Below are 13,143 nucleotides of genomic sequence, written 5' to 3' on the forward strand. Positions count from 1 at the left end.
TTAGTGTCAGCTGAGAAAACTTTGCTCCAGTGGAATGGAATAGGACTGAAGTTGCTCTGTATTTGGATAAATGCAAAGTTTCTGACTGACTGAATGAATCATATGTTATTGAAACGGTTGCTTAATTATACTTTTTAATGGAATATAAAAATATAATAAATTATGTGATGTATGTGAATAACTGAGTTTCTGTAATGTCAACCGTGTAAATAAAAAATAAAAACAAAAAAATCTTTATTTTGTATTACACACTAGAACATGAAACTAAGTTAACCATATCTAAATCTTTATCCTTTGCACTTTCATCTTAAAATCTCATCAAACCCATTATACCCACATTTCAGTCATCTCTGCCTTCTTACGGAAGTGTGGTGTCACTGAGTTGGCACAGCACATTTTTAAGTTTTTTTACTAGTTATAAACTCAACATTTTAAACTCAACATTTTTAGACATATGTTCATATAACTGTACATACTAACACACAGATGTGACCTATGATATAAAAACGGTCATCACACCAATTTTCGGTGCTATGAAAATCTAATTTAATTAAATTATGCATTATTTAACCTCCAACTACATTACTATAATTTGGTAGAGCACAACAACAACTCCAAAGGGGTAGCATACATTTAAATAAATTTACTGACCCGTAAAACGTTCATGTACCCATATTAGGGGTATGACAATTCATTTAAGGACAACATGTTGCACAGAATACAATAGTTATATTCACATAACTGTTTTTTGTGTCACTTAAATCCAAACGATGTAGATATATGGTTATACATATATGCAAATCAAAACGATCAGGAAGACGATACGAGTTGAAATACTGTGGTCTGGCTTTTCAATCGAGAACGGTTAAGTCAAAGGGAATACTTTTCTTTTAATAATGTACCACTGTGCCAAAAATAGAAAAATCCGGCCATTATATCGTCTAGCCCCTATATACCTCTTATATGGATTTTCAAACTACAAATGGGCTTTATACCGCATATATCGGTTAGTATGTGAGATATTTTAGCAAAACTAAGTGAGCGTATATTATTGGATATGATATAGCTTGGAGGCTTGATTGAGTGAAATCGGTCCAAGAACTCCCCAACCTCCATATACTGTACATAATGATTTTCGTTATTCTAGTGGACATGTGTGTTATTTTAATAAGCTTAAATAAACAAATTGCGACAGTATAAAATGTTTGGTTCGGTTACACCCGATCTTTTTTAAATATATTTTAGACGAAGCTTACGTGCAAAAATCTAACTTCATATTTTTCAAAAACTGTTATTGTTATTTTCTTTATCCTAAATTTCATACCCCTAATGTACAAGCACTCACAGAACAAGCTATATACATAAGTAATTTGTATATGGCCAGAGCTCCATATATGCGTTCATGCTGTACACAAACCATAGATAATTGAGCATAAAGTGTCTTAGAATTGGAGTATGTTTAATTTTATCTGTAGTTAGTTACCCACTGTTGCACAATTTCCATAATTAAAGAAAATTATTAATGATGAAATTAAATTATCAATCACCAACAGCTATAACGATCTAGTTATTATTCACAGAACATTTTAGTATATATCTCAAGAAGCTCCAATCAGCTGATACATTCAAAACACTCAGTTACTTGCCACTGTAGAGAAATGTTAACAATTCATATTGAAAACCCTCCGGATATAATTCTCTACAAATATATGGTTCACTTTTATCTACTTAATATGCATATTTACATTTGTAATTTGGTTAAATGCAAATTTTGGTAATTTCAATTGACCTAGTAAGCCCATTGTGTTGGCATCCATGAGGTTTTAAGTTATTTGGAGCACTCTCACTTGCACCAACATACAGTTGTATTTGTGATGCTACATATTTTTGTGTAAGTAATAATAGAGTAATTAATACTTACTGATATGAAATTAAATAAAATGAAATTATATTTCAATATTGGCTTAACTGAATATCAATATATTTACTATAGTTAGAGTTAGGAGAAGAGTGAGAGTGTGTGGGCGAGTTTATTTTTAATTAAAGTAATTTAATTTTTTCAGAACCACGGACAGATAAACATACTGAATATGTATAATTCTTATAATAAGTGTTCCCTTTAGGCGTGTGGTTTTCAATGAAGCTATACTTATTTCGGATTATTTTGGTCTTTTTGACAGCTCTCACTTGATTTAAACTCAGTTGTGTTTGCTATTTCATAATGAACATACTTAATTTGGAAAACAACTCTGGTTCGATACCTGCACTAAAGCTCTTGGGTACATAACGGGTGATTTTTTTGAGGTTAGGATTTTCATGCATTAGTATTTGACAGATCACGTGGGATTTCAGACATGGTGTCAAAGAGAAAGATGCTCAGTATGCTTTGACATTTCATCATGAATAGACTTACTAACGAGCAACGCTTGCAAATCATTGAATTTTATTACCAAAATCAGTGTTCGGTTCGAAATGTGAAATCCGCTTTTTTATCGACAAATTTTGTTCAGCGATGAGGCTCATTTCTGGTTGAATGGCTACGTAAATAAGCAAAATTGCCGCATTTGGGGTGAAGAGCAACCAGAAGCCGTTCAAGAACTGCCCATGCATCCCGAAAAATGCACTGTTTGGTGTGGTTTGTACGCTGGTGGAATCATTGGACCGTATTTTTTCAAAGATGCTGTTGGACGCAACGTTACGGTGAATGGCGATCGCTATCGTTCGATGCTAACAAACTTTTTGTTGCCAAAAATGGAAGAACTGAACTTGGTTGACATGTGGTTTCAACAAGATGGCGCTACATGCCACACAGCTCGCGATTCTATGGCCATTTTGAGGGAAAACTTCGGAGAACAATTCATCTCAAGAAATGGACCCGTAAGTTGGCCACCAAGATCATGCGATTTAACGCCTTTAGACTATTTTTTGTGGGGCTACGTCAAGTCTAAAGTCTACAGAAATAAGCCAGCAACTATTCCAGCTTTGGAAGACAACATTTCCGAAGAAATTCGGGCTATTCCGGCCGAAATGCTCGAAAAAGTTGCCCAAAATTGGACTTTCCGAATGGACCACCTAAGACGCAGCCGCGGTCAACATTTAAATGAAATTATCTTCAAAAAGTAAATGTCATGAACCAATCTAACGTTTCAAATAAAGAACCGATGAGATTTTGCAAATTTTATGCGTTTTTTTTTTTTTAAAGTTATCAAGCTCTTAAAAAATCACCCTTTAGACTCATAACTGTATGTATCAACAGCGCGTATGCATACAAACGAGAATCCCATGAACTTATGTGCATAGCTCGATATATGTATATATGAATAGGGTATATATGTAGATGCGTGGCGTAATCTGGTGCACTGACATTCAACAGCCTGCGGTCAGCCAACGAATGACTGCTTTCGTATTCCGTTTTTGTCCAACAGAGCATTTGTAGTGCACATGTCCTTTGATTTTTTTTTTTTTGCTTTTTTTTAGCTGAACTTACTCATCAACAGTGCTGTAACTGCAATACACGTAATAGCAATAAATCTCTTTTTGCCATGCCACAGCATTGATCCTGCTGTTAGTCGGTGGAAGTTCGTTGCAAACAAACTGAGATACACAGACGGCGGTTACATAAATACAAATGTATGTGCCATAGCAAAACTTTACAGTTAAGTTTTCACACCAGAACCCGCACTTTGACGAAAAATACGAACCGATTTTCACTTTGTAAAGGGTGATTTTTTAAGAGCTTGATAACTTTTTAAAAAAAAAAAACGCATAAAATTTGCAAAATCTCATCGGTTCTTTATTTGAAACGTTAGATTGGTTCATGACATTTACTTGTCGAAGATAATTTCATTTAAATGTTGACCGCGGCTGCGTCTTAGGTGGTCCATTCGGAAAGTCCAATTTTGGGCAACTTTTTCGAGCATTTCGGCCGGAATAGCCCGAATTTCTTCGGAAATGTTGTCTTCCAAAGCTGGAATAGTTGCTGGCTTATTTCTGTAGACTTTAGACTTGACGTAGCCCCACAAAAAATAGTCTAAAGGCGTTAAATCGCATGATCTTGGTGGCCAACTTACGGGTCCATTTCTTGAGATGAATTGTTCTCCGAAGTTTTCCCTCAAAATGGCCATAGAATCGCGAGCTGTGTGGCATGTAGCGCCATCTTGTTGAAACCACATGTCAACCAAGTTCAGTTCTTCCATTTTTGGCAACAAAAAGTTTGTTAGCATCGAACGATAGCGATCGCCATTCACCGTAACGTTGCGTCCAACAGCATCTTTGAAAAAATACGGTCCAATGATTCCACCAGCGTACAAACCACACCAAACAGTGCATTTTTCGGGATGCATGGGCAGTTCTTGAACGGCTTCTGGTTGCTCTTCACCCCAAATGCGGCAATTTTGCTTATTTACGTAGCCATTCAACCAGAAATGAGCCTCATCGCTGAACAAAATTTGTCGATAAAAAAGCGGATTTCACATTTCGAACCGAACACTGATTTTGGTAATAAAATTCAATGATTTGCAAGCGTTGCTCGTTAGTAAGTCTATTCATGATGAAATGTCAAAGCATACTGAGCATCTTTCTCTTTGACACCATGTCTGAAATCCCACGTGATCTGTCAAATACTAATGCATGAAAATCCTAACCTCAAAAAAATCACCCGTTAGTTACGGACAGCTGGCGCTTTAATTCATGAACCCGCATGAAGTCAAATTTCCTATAAGGTCTAAAGGAAATAATTCAGAGATTAATTTTTGCTTTCTGATATGTCCGTTCAACTAAGGATTGTCTACAAATATGAGCGTTTATTTTCTTAAAAGTAATTTCACCACAAATTTCAGTCACGGTTTCGGCACCAATGAGGACCAATGATAAAGCAAAATGGTGCACTAATTGTAATTGCATTCATTCAAATAGCGAAATATATATTCGCATCAATCAATCTTAATAGCCAGCAAGCCAACTAGACAAATTCTCTTATTAATTTTTACCTCAGCTCCATGAGCCATTTGTGGGTCTAGAGTTTTATGACCAGTCATTTCGCATCAATTTTGTTATGCCATCGATGAATTACATAGGTGTGTGCGGAGGTGAAGGCGAGGCCGTTGTGGTGGTTCGAATAAAATGATTATTGCGGGGAGCAGTTAGTCAGCTAATGGCCAAACACACACACACACATTCAAAGTGGCAACCGCAGAATGAAATGTCATTGCGCCATTCGAATGCCAACGCAATTGAAATATCACCTAATAAAAAATGAATTGCCGCGCCAGCGCCAGCGCGCCAGCAAAGAAAGAAATAAAAACAAACTACTTTGCTACGCTTTCTTGGTGTTTTCTTATGAATATCGAATGTGGCGTTGGCACGAACAGCAACACACACACACACACATACTTGAATGGCGCTCACATAACGGCCATTGTATGCAAGCGGCGACTGGCTGAGTCATTGTGTGTGTGCCCGTCTGTCTGTTCGGTAAATAAGGAATAAGGAATCAGTGCGCTGTTGCGAATAAAGTGAATTGTAGCGACGTATGCGCTGATGAAGACAAATGCATGCGTGTGTAGGGTGTGTGTGTGTGTGTGTGAAGTGCTTCTAAGTATGCGTTGCGACGCCTTGTTGTATGCTAAAAACACAGTTTTCCAAGCGTCGTCTGCGTATGCATGCGGGTGCGCGTGGCTACTCTCCTTCGTTTTTTGGCAATTTTTAATGCTTTCCTGTTCTTATTTGTTGTTATTTCGCGCGATTTATTGCTGAGGATTCGCGTTCGGTGCGCCTGACAAATACTCATGTGTCACATCAATTTCCAAATTAAAGCACTAAATTTGTGCGGTTATTTATAATGGGAGAAATGCAACCAGCATTGGAGTTCGAGTCGTGGTACATTTTAGATAACAATAATAAGAATGAGTATATCAAGAGAATATTCTTAAATAGTAATACGAAAATGGGAGGAAAATATATTATTTCCAGCAACATACTTAACGGACACAGAGCTATGAACTTATTGTCAGGGCCCAAACCAGCAACACTTTTAAAAATTTAGAGTGCTGGAGTACACTTCTATGAGATTTCCATGAGCTTCGGACTACCCTTCTAGCCCTCTCCATGCTAAGAAGCTAAGCCTTCTTCTGCCTGGAAACTTGCTTACTAAATCCTTATATTATTTAAATTATTATACGAGTGTGGCAACCACAAACACAATAAAATATGAGTGTCACTAGATTGTTTGCAACTAAATCACACACACTCATACTTCCAGAACTGTATACCGCAATAAAAGCAATAGTTCTAACCAAAGCATCGCGCACAATTTCCCCATTTATCGACTGCATTCTGCACGCTTAGCAAATACTTAAACACATTTATGTTCGCCGCATGCAACCCTGACGATATGGGTTATGCAAACTTTACACTTCAAACGCCATTCAAACGTTAAACGGTGCCACTGCACTTACAAACACACACAGAGAGACAAACGCAAGTATTTATGCGCTCATTATGTTACGAAGCGCTTCGGCATACTTTTCTATGACTTCAAACATTCGCGCTCACTCGCAAAGCAATTGCAGTAAGTGCAATGAAACGGTTTTGTACTTTTATTTACTCGTATCTTGCGCGCCACTGTCAGTGACTTGAAAATGTCATATTTATTCTGCAAGTGCAATAATCTTAAATGCCATCAATGACACTGAGATAAAAGCGTTTTTTATTTCTCTTTTTGTTTGTCTGTTTCTCGTTATCACTCTACAAATAGTGTAATCTCTTTGTAACTGCTGCCCTCATGGTGGGAGAAACTAAAAGGATTAAGTATTGCAAACTGTTCTTTGTGATAAAATCGAACACCTCAACTCTTTTGATGAGTTTTTTCTGCCATCAACTTTTCATATAGAAGATCTCACAAAATAGACTACTGTAATTTTAGTATTTAAGTAATTAAAATAAAATTGAATTACAAATTTACAAAAATTCACAAAATTATTTGAAATGAACAAAGTCTAAATTACGGAATTCAGCATCCGTTTGCAATTGAAATGGATCTAGTAGGTTCCGCAAATAAACAAAGAAGCTGTGGCAAACTTCTTTAAGAAATATCTATATCAATATATATATCAATTTCTAAATCACAAAGAAACATTAGGTAGAAGACCTGAAATCATTTAATGTAAGTAATTAGTCTATATAATATATATTAGTCTATATATAACCGGTAGACTAACATATTTAACTTTCAATATAGCTCATATTTTCTCTTTCTTTGTTTCTCCAAAAGTATGTTTGATGAAAGTTGATCTTAATTAATAATATAAAGACTTTTAAGTTCTTTGATGTTGTTGTTGTAACGGTTACATATTTCTGCCTGAACCAGTAAGCACAAGTCAATTGTCATCGAAGTCATCTAACGGGAGACCAAGGAAACGAAATGTTTCGACCGGGTCGTAACAAAGGCAAAGGAGTGTTAGATGGTTTGATGGCCAAGCCAATAGGTGCTCAATGTCATGCGAGGACTCTTTGCATGCAGGATATACATAAATTGGGTATGTCGGAGTTCAGTCACAGTTTCCAGAATAAAGTCGAGGTCGCTCTAGTTTCGCGTGGCAACTCGAGCTCGTTGTCTACAATTAGTGGTGATTTGACTCCAAGTACGCCATTTACTTTTATGTAACAACAACACCAACAACTTTCAAATTTTTTCGTTTGTTGTTCGAGTTGCTACATTAATAAGTGCTGACCCAATTACCTTGAGTTGAGATATCCGCAATACAACAAGTAAAGTGTGCCATTTTAGTGTGCTCCTTTTATGATTCTTAATGATTTTATAAAGTTATTTGTAAGATTTTTTATATTTTATAATGATATTCCATCCACCTGCGTATACAGAGTCCTGCAGTTATTGAACTGACTTAGGATCATGATCAATCTTGGAACAATCGCATATAGATGTTACCAGATTTTTCGAAAAACTATTTAGGTCACTTTTTAATATTTAATCACTTGATTTTGTGATACATAATTAATATTGAGGGGACTTCTTATAGACAATACATCTCTCGTCTCATATTTTTAGTATATTTAGACACATATGTAATATTTATTATTAAAGGTTTCTTTACTGTTTTCACTTTTTAACGACAGCACACAATTCTGTTTTCATTGGCTTCCTTCTTCATAAACGTAATTGAAAAAGAAGCTCCTTTCGCCGAACTCGCAATCTATAATGCATAAAGCATTAATTTGTTATTCATTATTTTTTATTAACACTGCTGAACATATTTTTGAAAGAAATTTTTAATTCCTTTACTAAATTAAAATCGCCTCCAATCAAAAATCATGCGTAGTTTCAGTACACATTTTTCACATTTCCACATATTTATTTCCGCCAACCTTTTTTATGCCATCCGATTCGAAACAGCGCATATATCCTTACGCGAACGTGCATTCGCTTTTACCGCCAAACAAGAACTGCCGCCGTCAGCACACTGTTTTGGACTGGATGCCGCCGCAGTTTATTTACAAATCATTGTAGCAACGCAGTAAACGGTGCTCTTTGACTCAATGCATTGTAGCGTAGTATGCCAAAGGCACAGGGGAGCGACTGAGTGAGTGAGTTAGTGAGTGAGCGGGGTCCTTGAGTGGCAACAAGTCCAGTCGCCGGCACAGACCAACACACACACAGACTTTTGTAATGCTTTCGCTGTGACACTTGGGCACATGCGTTTTTGTTTGTTTACTTTTGTGCTGCTTGTTTATATCTAAACATATATGTGTGCATATTTGGCTTTGTGTGTTGGAATAGCTTTATCTGGCTGGCTTTGCCGTACGAGCACACTGATTGATGTCATTATAAACCCCATAACTTTGTCATTGCCACGCGGCAGCGGCGAAGCAAGTGTGAATTTTTATGTGTGTGTGCCGATGTGTGTGGGTGGGTTGGTGTTACCTTATTGCCACACATTTTTGGCGCGAAAATTTAGTTGTGCGCGCATTTTGGCTTTGACTTCGCTTGGTGTCATTACGTGGGCGCTTTTTGTAAATAATTCACGAGCATTTCACTTATTACATTACATTTGCGGTCTTTTTATTTTCTGTTTAGACACCTACAAACTCACGCTTGTGCTCTGCCGCGAACTGCCGTTAATGTGCGTTGTTTTTTTCGGACTTGTGGCGCACGAGACACGCTCATTACAGCGAGTTAATTTATGTTCGTCACACTCACTGGTGCTGACGGTCCCACGCGTTCATAGAGGCAAGAGTGACGTTGGAAACTGTCGCCGCCAGCAAAGTCATTAAATTTTATTAACAATTTCATGTAGTGACAAAAGAATGATCCTGGCAGAGCAGAAATTAAAAACAATAGAAAATCGAGTTATGACCCAGGCACAGGGGATCCTTGTAGGGTTACGCACGAGTGAAAATCCCATGGTTTTCAGAGGCTACTTTGACAAATTCAACCAACATATGAATATATTCTGCGAGCTTAATTTGATTTGTTTTTTCAGGTTGTGAGTATGTTTTCCTATGGCTGAATTTTATTGCAGTCAGAAAATAGTATTACAGTCCCTAAAAAAGTTCACTTCAAAAAAATGTGTATCTTAATTAACCTTATAATTGCTTCTACTACAATTTATTGCCCAAAATTGTATTTCCCAATTACTGCTTTAGTTTTTATTACGTTCAAATATATGTGTATGCCGATTAACACTTTTTCGTTGAGTATTTAAAATATTATATTAAATTAAAAGCAACACTTTTTTATGAAAAATCACCTGTAATTATAACCTCAATCAGGAAAAAAAATTAAAAAAATGCACTTTTACGCTATAATAAAAATTTGGTAGCCCGAAAGTGATATCGCTCAAATATTTACCCAGCTGTGTTTGCTTCCCGCCTCTTTGCCGCCCAGTAAATAATTATACATATACATATATGTTCACTTTTGTGTCTATCAGTTACATATTACTTTATTGTTGAGGTAGGTCCATCTAACTGTAGGGCAAATAAACTCAACTGCACGCACTCAAATTGAGTAAGTGCTCAATATATTTTCATGGGAGACATGCGCAATTTGAGTGACGTCTGCTTAAGAGAAAGCTGCCAGAACGGTACTCTATCACTCAATGAAGTTTAAGAGCGGTTGTTACTTGTAAAATGATACAAATTTAATGTTGCTTTTTTAACTATAATATTAAGATCAAAAAAATCTAAAAACAAGACAAGTTTTTTTAGCTTTGAGCTTTTATAATTTAGTTAATTATGTATCTCCAAAGATGTGTGGATGGAAAGGTGGATAATCTTTCACCAGACACACAAGATAATAGCAAATTTAAATGTGGATTCACGGCTAAATAGTTAAAATTAAATTTAAAAGCAAAAAACAAAAAATGTTGACTCACTCTGGACACTATAGCTCAAAAAAACTCATGACATCGAAATCGACTTTGTCGAATGAAATTTCCTTGTGGGAAACTTATATGTTTCTGTTTACTGTTATGTTGGAATTTTTTCGCCACTAAAATCATATGAACAAATCGTTGACAAACTGCGCACATGTCTACATGTCAAGCGCTTCGGAATTGAATTAATAATTGCAATATGTAATATTTGTTGCATACCCCAAGGCGTTTCCAGCTCATTTCATCTCCAATAGCACCTACTCAGCTCACGCCACACGCGTTCGCGGCGCTGTCAAGGATAGGTCTTAGCACACTTTCGCCACTCTAATTATACAAATCACTTAAATGCTACTCGGTTTGTGCCGGTGAAATGGGTTGTAAAAGTGCTCAAAGGCCACATTTAAATGGCGCGGTCCCACAGTTCACAGAGGAGGCGTGGAAATGCAATTTATTTAATGTTCATAAGTGTAAGTGTTTATACAATGTATATTTGAGTAAAAGCGTGATTTATTTATGAAGGTTTACATATGTATTTTGTTGTAAATGCATTTTAATCATGCGACTTCGGGAATTAATGCACGGAAATCACTTAGATGGACGCAAAAAAAAAGTCAAATAAAACAAAATATACCGGTAGTGTTTTAATTTGTGAGTGGTGACATGTTTTAGGCGGCGTAAATATATTATTTTGTGCATACGCTTGATTAAATAAGGACAATAAATCAATCTAGAGACTATAAATGTGCAATTTATGAAATTAAAAATTATGATTACAATTCAAATATGTCACAAGTTGATTCCAGCCTATGCATGTTCTTCAGCTATACATGTATGATTAACGCCTACATCGTTGCGAGATGCTTTATAGAGCATTCCATTAGTGGTGAGCCTCTCGATGTTCTCTGCAATTGAAGACACCGGCTTCAAGCCACTTATGGATTTAATTTGACATTTTTTCCCTTTCTACTATGTTTTCTATCCGTCTCTAATATGTCTTTTAAAACCACATTTAACTCAATATGGCAGCAATGAGCCACTAATGATCCGTAACTTGTCAAAATTTACTCCGCTTCATTTTCAAGATTTATTAGAATTAGCAATTATTCACACTAATTCGGACATGCTATACTCGTATATCCGTATAAAAGCGACTTAATAAGCCGATTTTGAATTAGTGCCGGGAAATAGTTTGACGCGGATCGATCAGTTGAATAGGAACCTAACGGAATGGAGCTTTTCAAGTTACTAATCAGTTTTGCAGTATTATCATTTAGACCGGTGCTAAACAGTTTATCAAGCATTATGTCCTCTAAGGACTTTATGCAAAACGATTACCAAATGGATTACACCTATATCCACGATTATCAAGCAGACTATGGCTTTGCGGAAAACTCCGACATTAAGTGGTTAAGAGCTTTTTTATCAGAATCAGAAAGTTGTTCTGGTAGTGCATCGGCAGAAACTTCCTGCTCTGATCGAACAAACGAGTCTTGTTCAGATAATTCAGCATCAAAGAGTTCGAGCCAGAATGGGTCTGCATCGACAGAAACTTCCTGCTCTGATCGAACAAGTGAGTCTTGTTCAGATGGTTCAGCATCAAAGAGTTCCAGTCAGAATGGGTCAAGCGAGTCTGGCTCAAATAATTCTGAATCAAAGAGTTCCAGCCAGAATGGGTCAAGCGAATCTGGTTCAAATAATTCCGAATCAAAGAGTTCCAGCCAAAATGGGTCAAGCGAGTCTGGTTCAAATAATTCCGAATCAAAGAGTTCCAGCCAGAATGGGTCAAGCGAGTCTGGTTCAAATAATTCCGAATCAAAGAGTTCCAGCCAGAATGGGTCTAGCGAGTCTGGTTCAAATAATTCCGAATCAAAGAGTTCCAGCCAGAATGGGTCTTGTTCAGATAGTTCCGCATCCAACTCTTCCTGTGAAAATAAGTCAAGCAAGTCTGAATCATGTAGTTCGGAATCGGGATCGTCCTGTATAAATTATTCAGAGGAGTTCAAACAGCTCTTAAAGTTATACAACTACAATATAGATTTTCGAATTTGATTTTCGATTTTGATTTATTCGGTCTCAACTAATACATATGGATTATCGATTTAAGTTTGTTTCAATGACACGATATTTCTGACTATGTGAATGAATTGAAAACTTTATTTAAAAGAAACTCATCACACATTAACATGAAATCAGACCTAGAGATATCCCTAGTTTACATTCGCAATTATTAACACGACAAGGTGTTGTTGTCTAGCTTAGAATTTAAGGAATCCATTTGATAGTAAAAATAGATAAGGACTAGTTGTTAATACTTATTTCTGAATGCATGAAGAAATCATTTTACGGTATTCCATCCAGATTGCCTTATTATAAAATCACCAAAATTATCTGCAATGAAACCTTTTAAATGCGAGGCAAAAATCTCTCTTGGAAGACAGTAAGTGTAATTATTTCGAAATTAGCTAACGTGCTCGTGCTGATGCAACAATAACAAGCACAGTGTAAACAGATTTGTTGACTTTCTGTGATGAGTTGCTGTGAACACTCGGACTTCACACCGAAGTTAAGATACTAAGTATAAAAGTGTACAAACAGTGAGCAACTAAGATACGAGCTTAAGCATACCCACCCTCCTTAGTCTGCTCCTATGTTTATACCAGCAACAGGCAACAACAGATTATTCAAATAGAAATGTTTCTGCACGGACAAAAGAAAGAGGAAAGAAGACAAAAAATACATTAATTTCTTGCTG

General features: G+C 36.4%; 2 protein-coding genes across 3 annotated transcripts in view; one reads left to right on the plus strand and one right to left on the minus strand.

Annotated features, from left to right (window-relative positions):
- Positions 1-8,478, minus strand: part of LOC105218218 (uncharacterized) — a 48,315-nt gene extending 39,837 nt beyond the window's left edge. Inside the window, exons 1-2 of one of the 2 annotated variants that reach the window (XM_054235995.1) lie at positions 7,902-8,478; positions 7,739-7,866 (exon numbers count right to left, since the gene is read on the minus strand). The gene's annotated coding sequence lies outside the window, so the exon portion shown is untranslated. Of the gene's footprint in view, positions 1-7,738 lie in introns of both variants that reach the window. The other variant, XM_011193656.3, reaches the window with a different exon arrangement.
- Positions 8,479-11,693: 3,215 nt separating this feature from the next.
- LOC114804996 (sericin-2-like) lies at positions 11,694-12,440 on the plus strand. Its single transcript, XM_054233603.1, has one exon. It carries the CDS (start codon positions 11,694-11,696, stop codon positions 12,438-12,440), a length of 747 nt encoding a protein of 248 aa, XP_054089578.1.
- The last annotated feature ends 703 nt before the right edge of the window (positions 12,441-13,143 follow it).

Source organism: Zeugodacus cucurbitae, chromosome 2, assembly GCF_028554725.1.
Source record: "Zeugodacus cucurbitae isolate PBARC_wt_2022May chromosome 2, idZeuCucr1.2, whole genome shotgun sequence".
NCBI lineage: Eukaryota > Metazoa > Arthropoda > Insecta > Diptera > Tephritidae > Zeugodacus > Zeugodacus cucurbitae.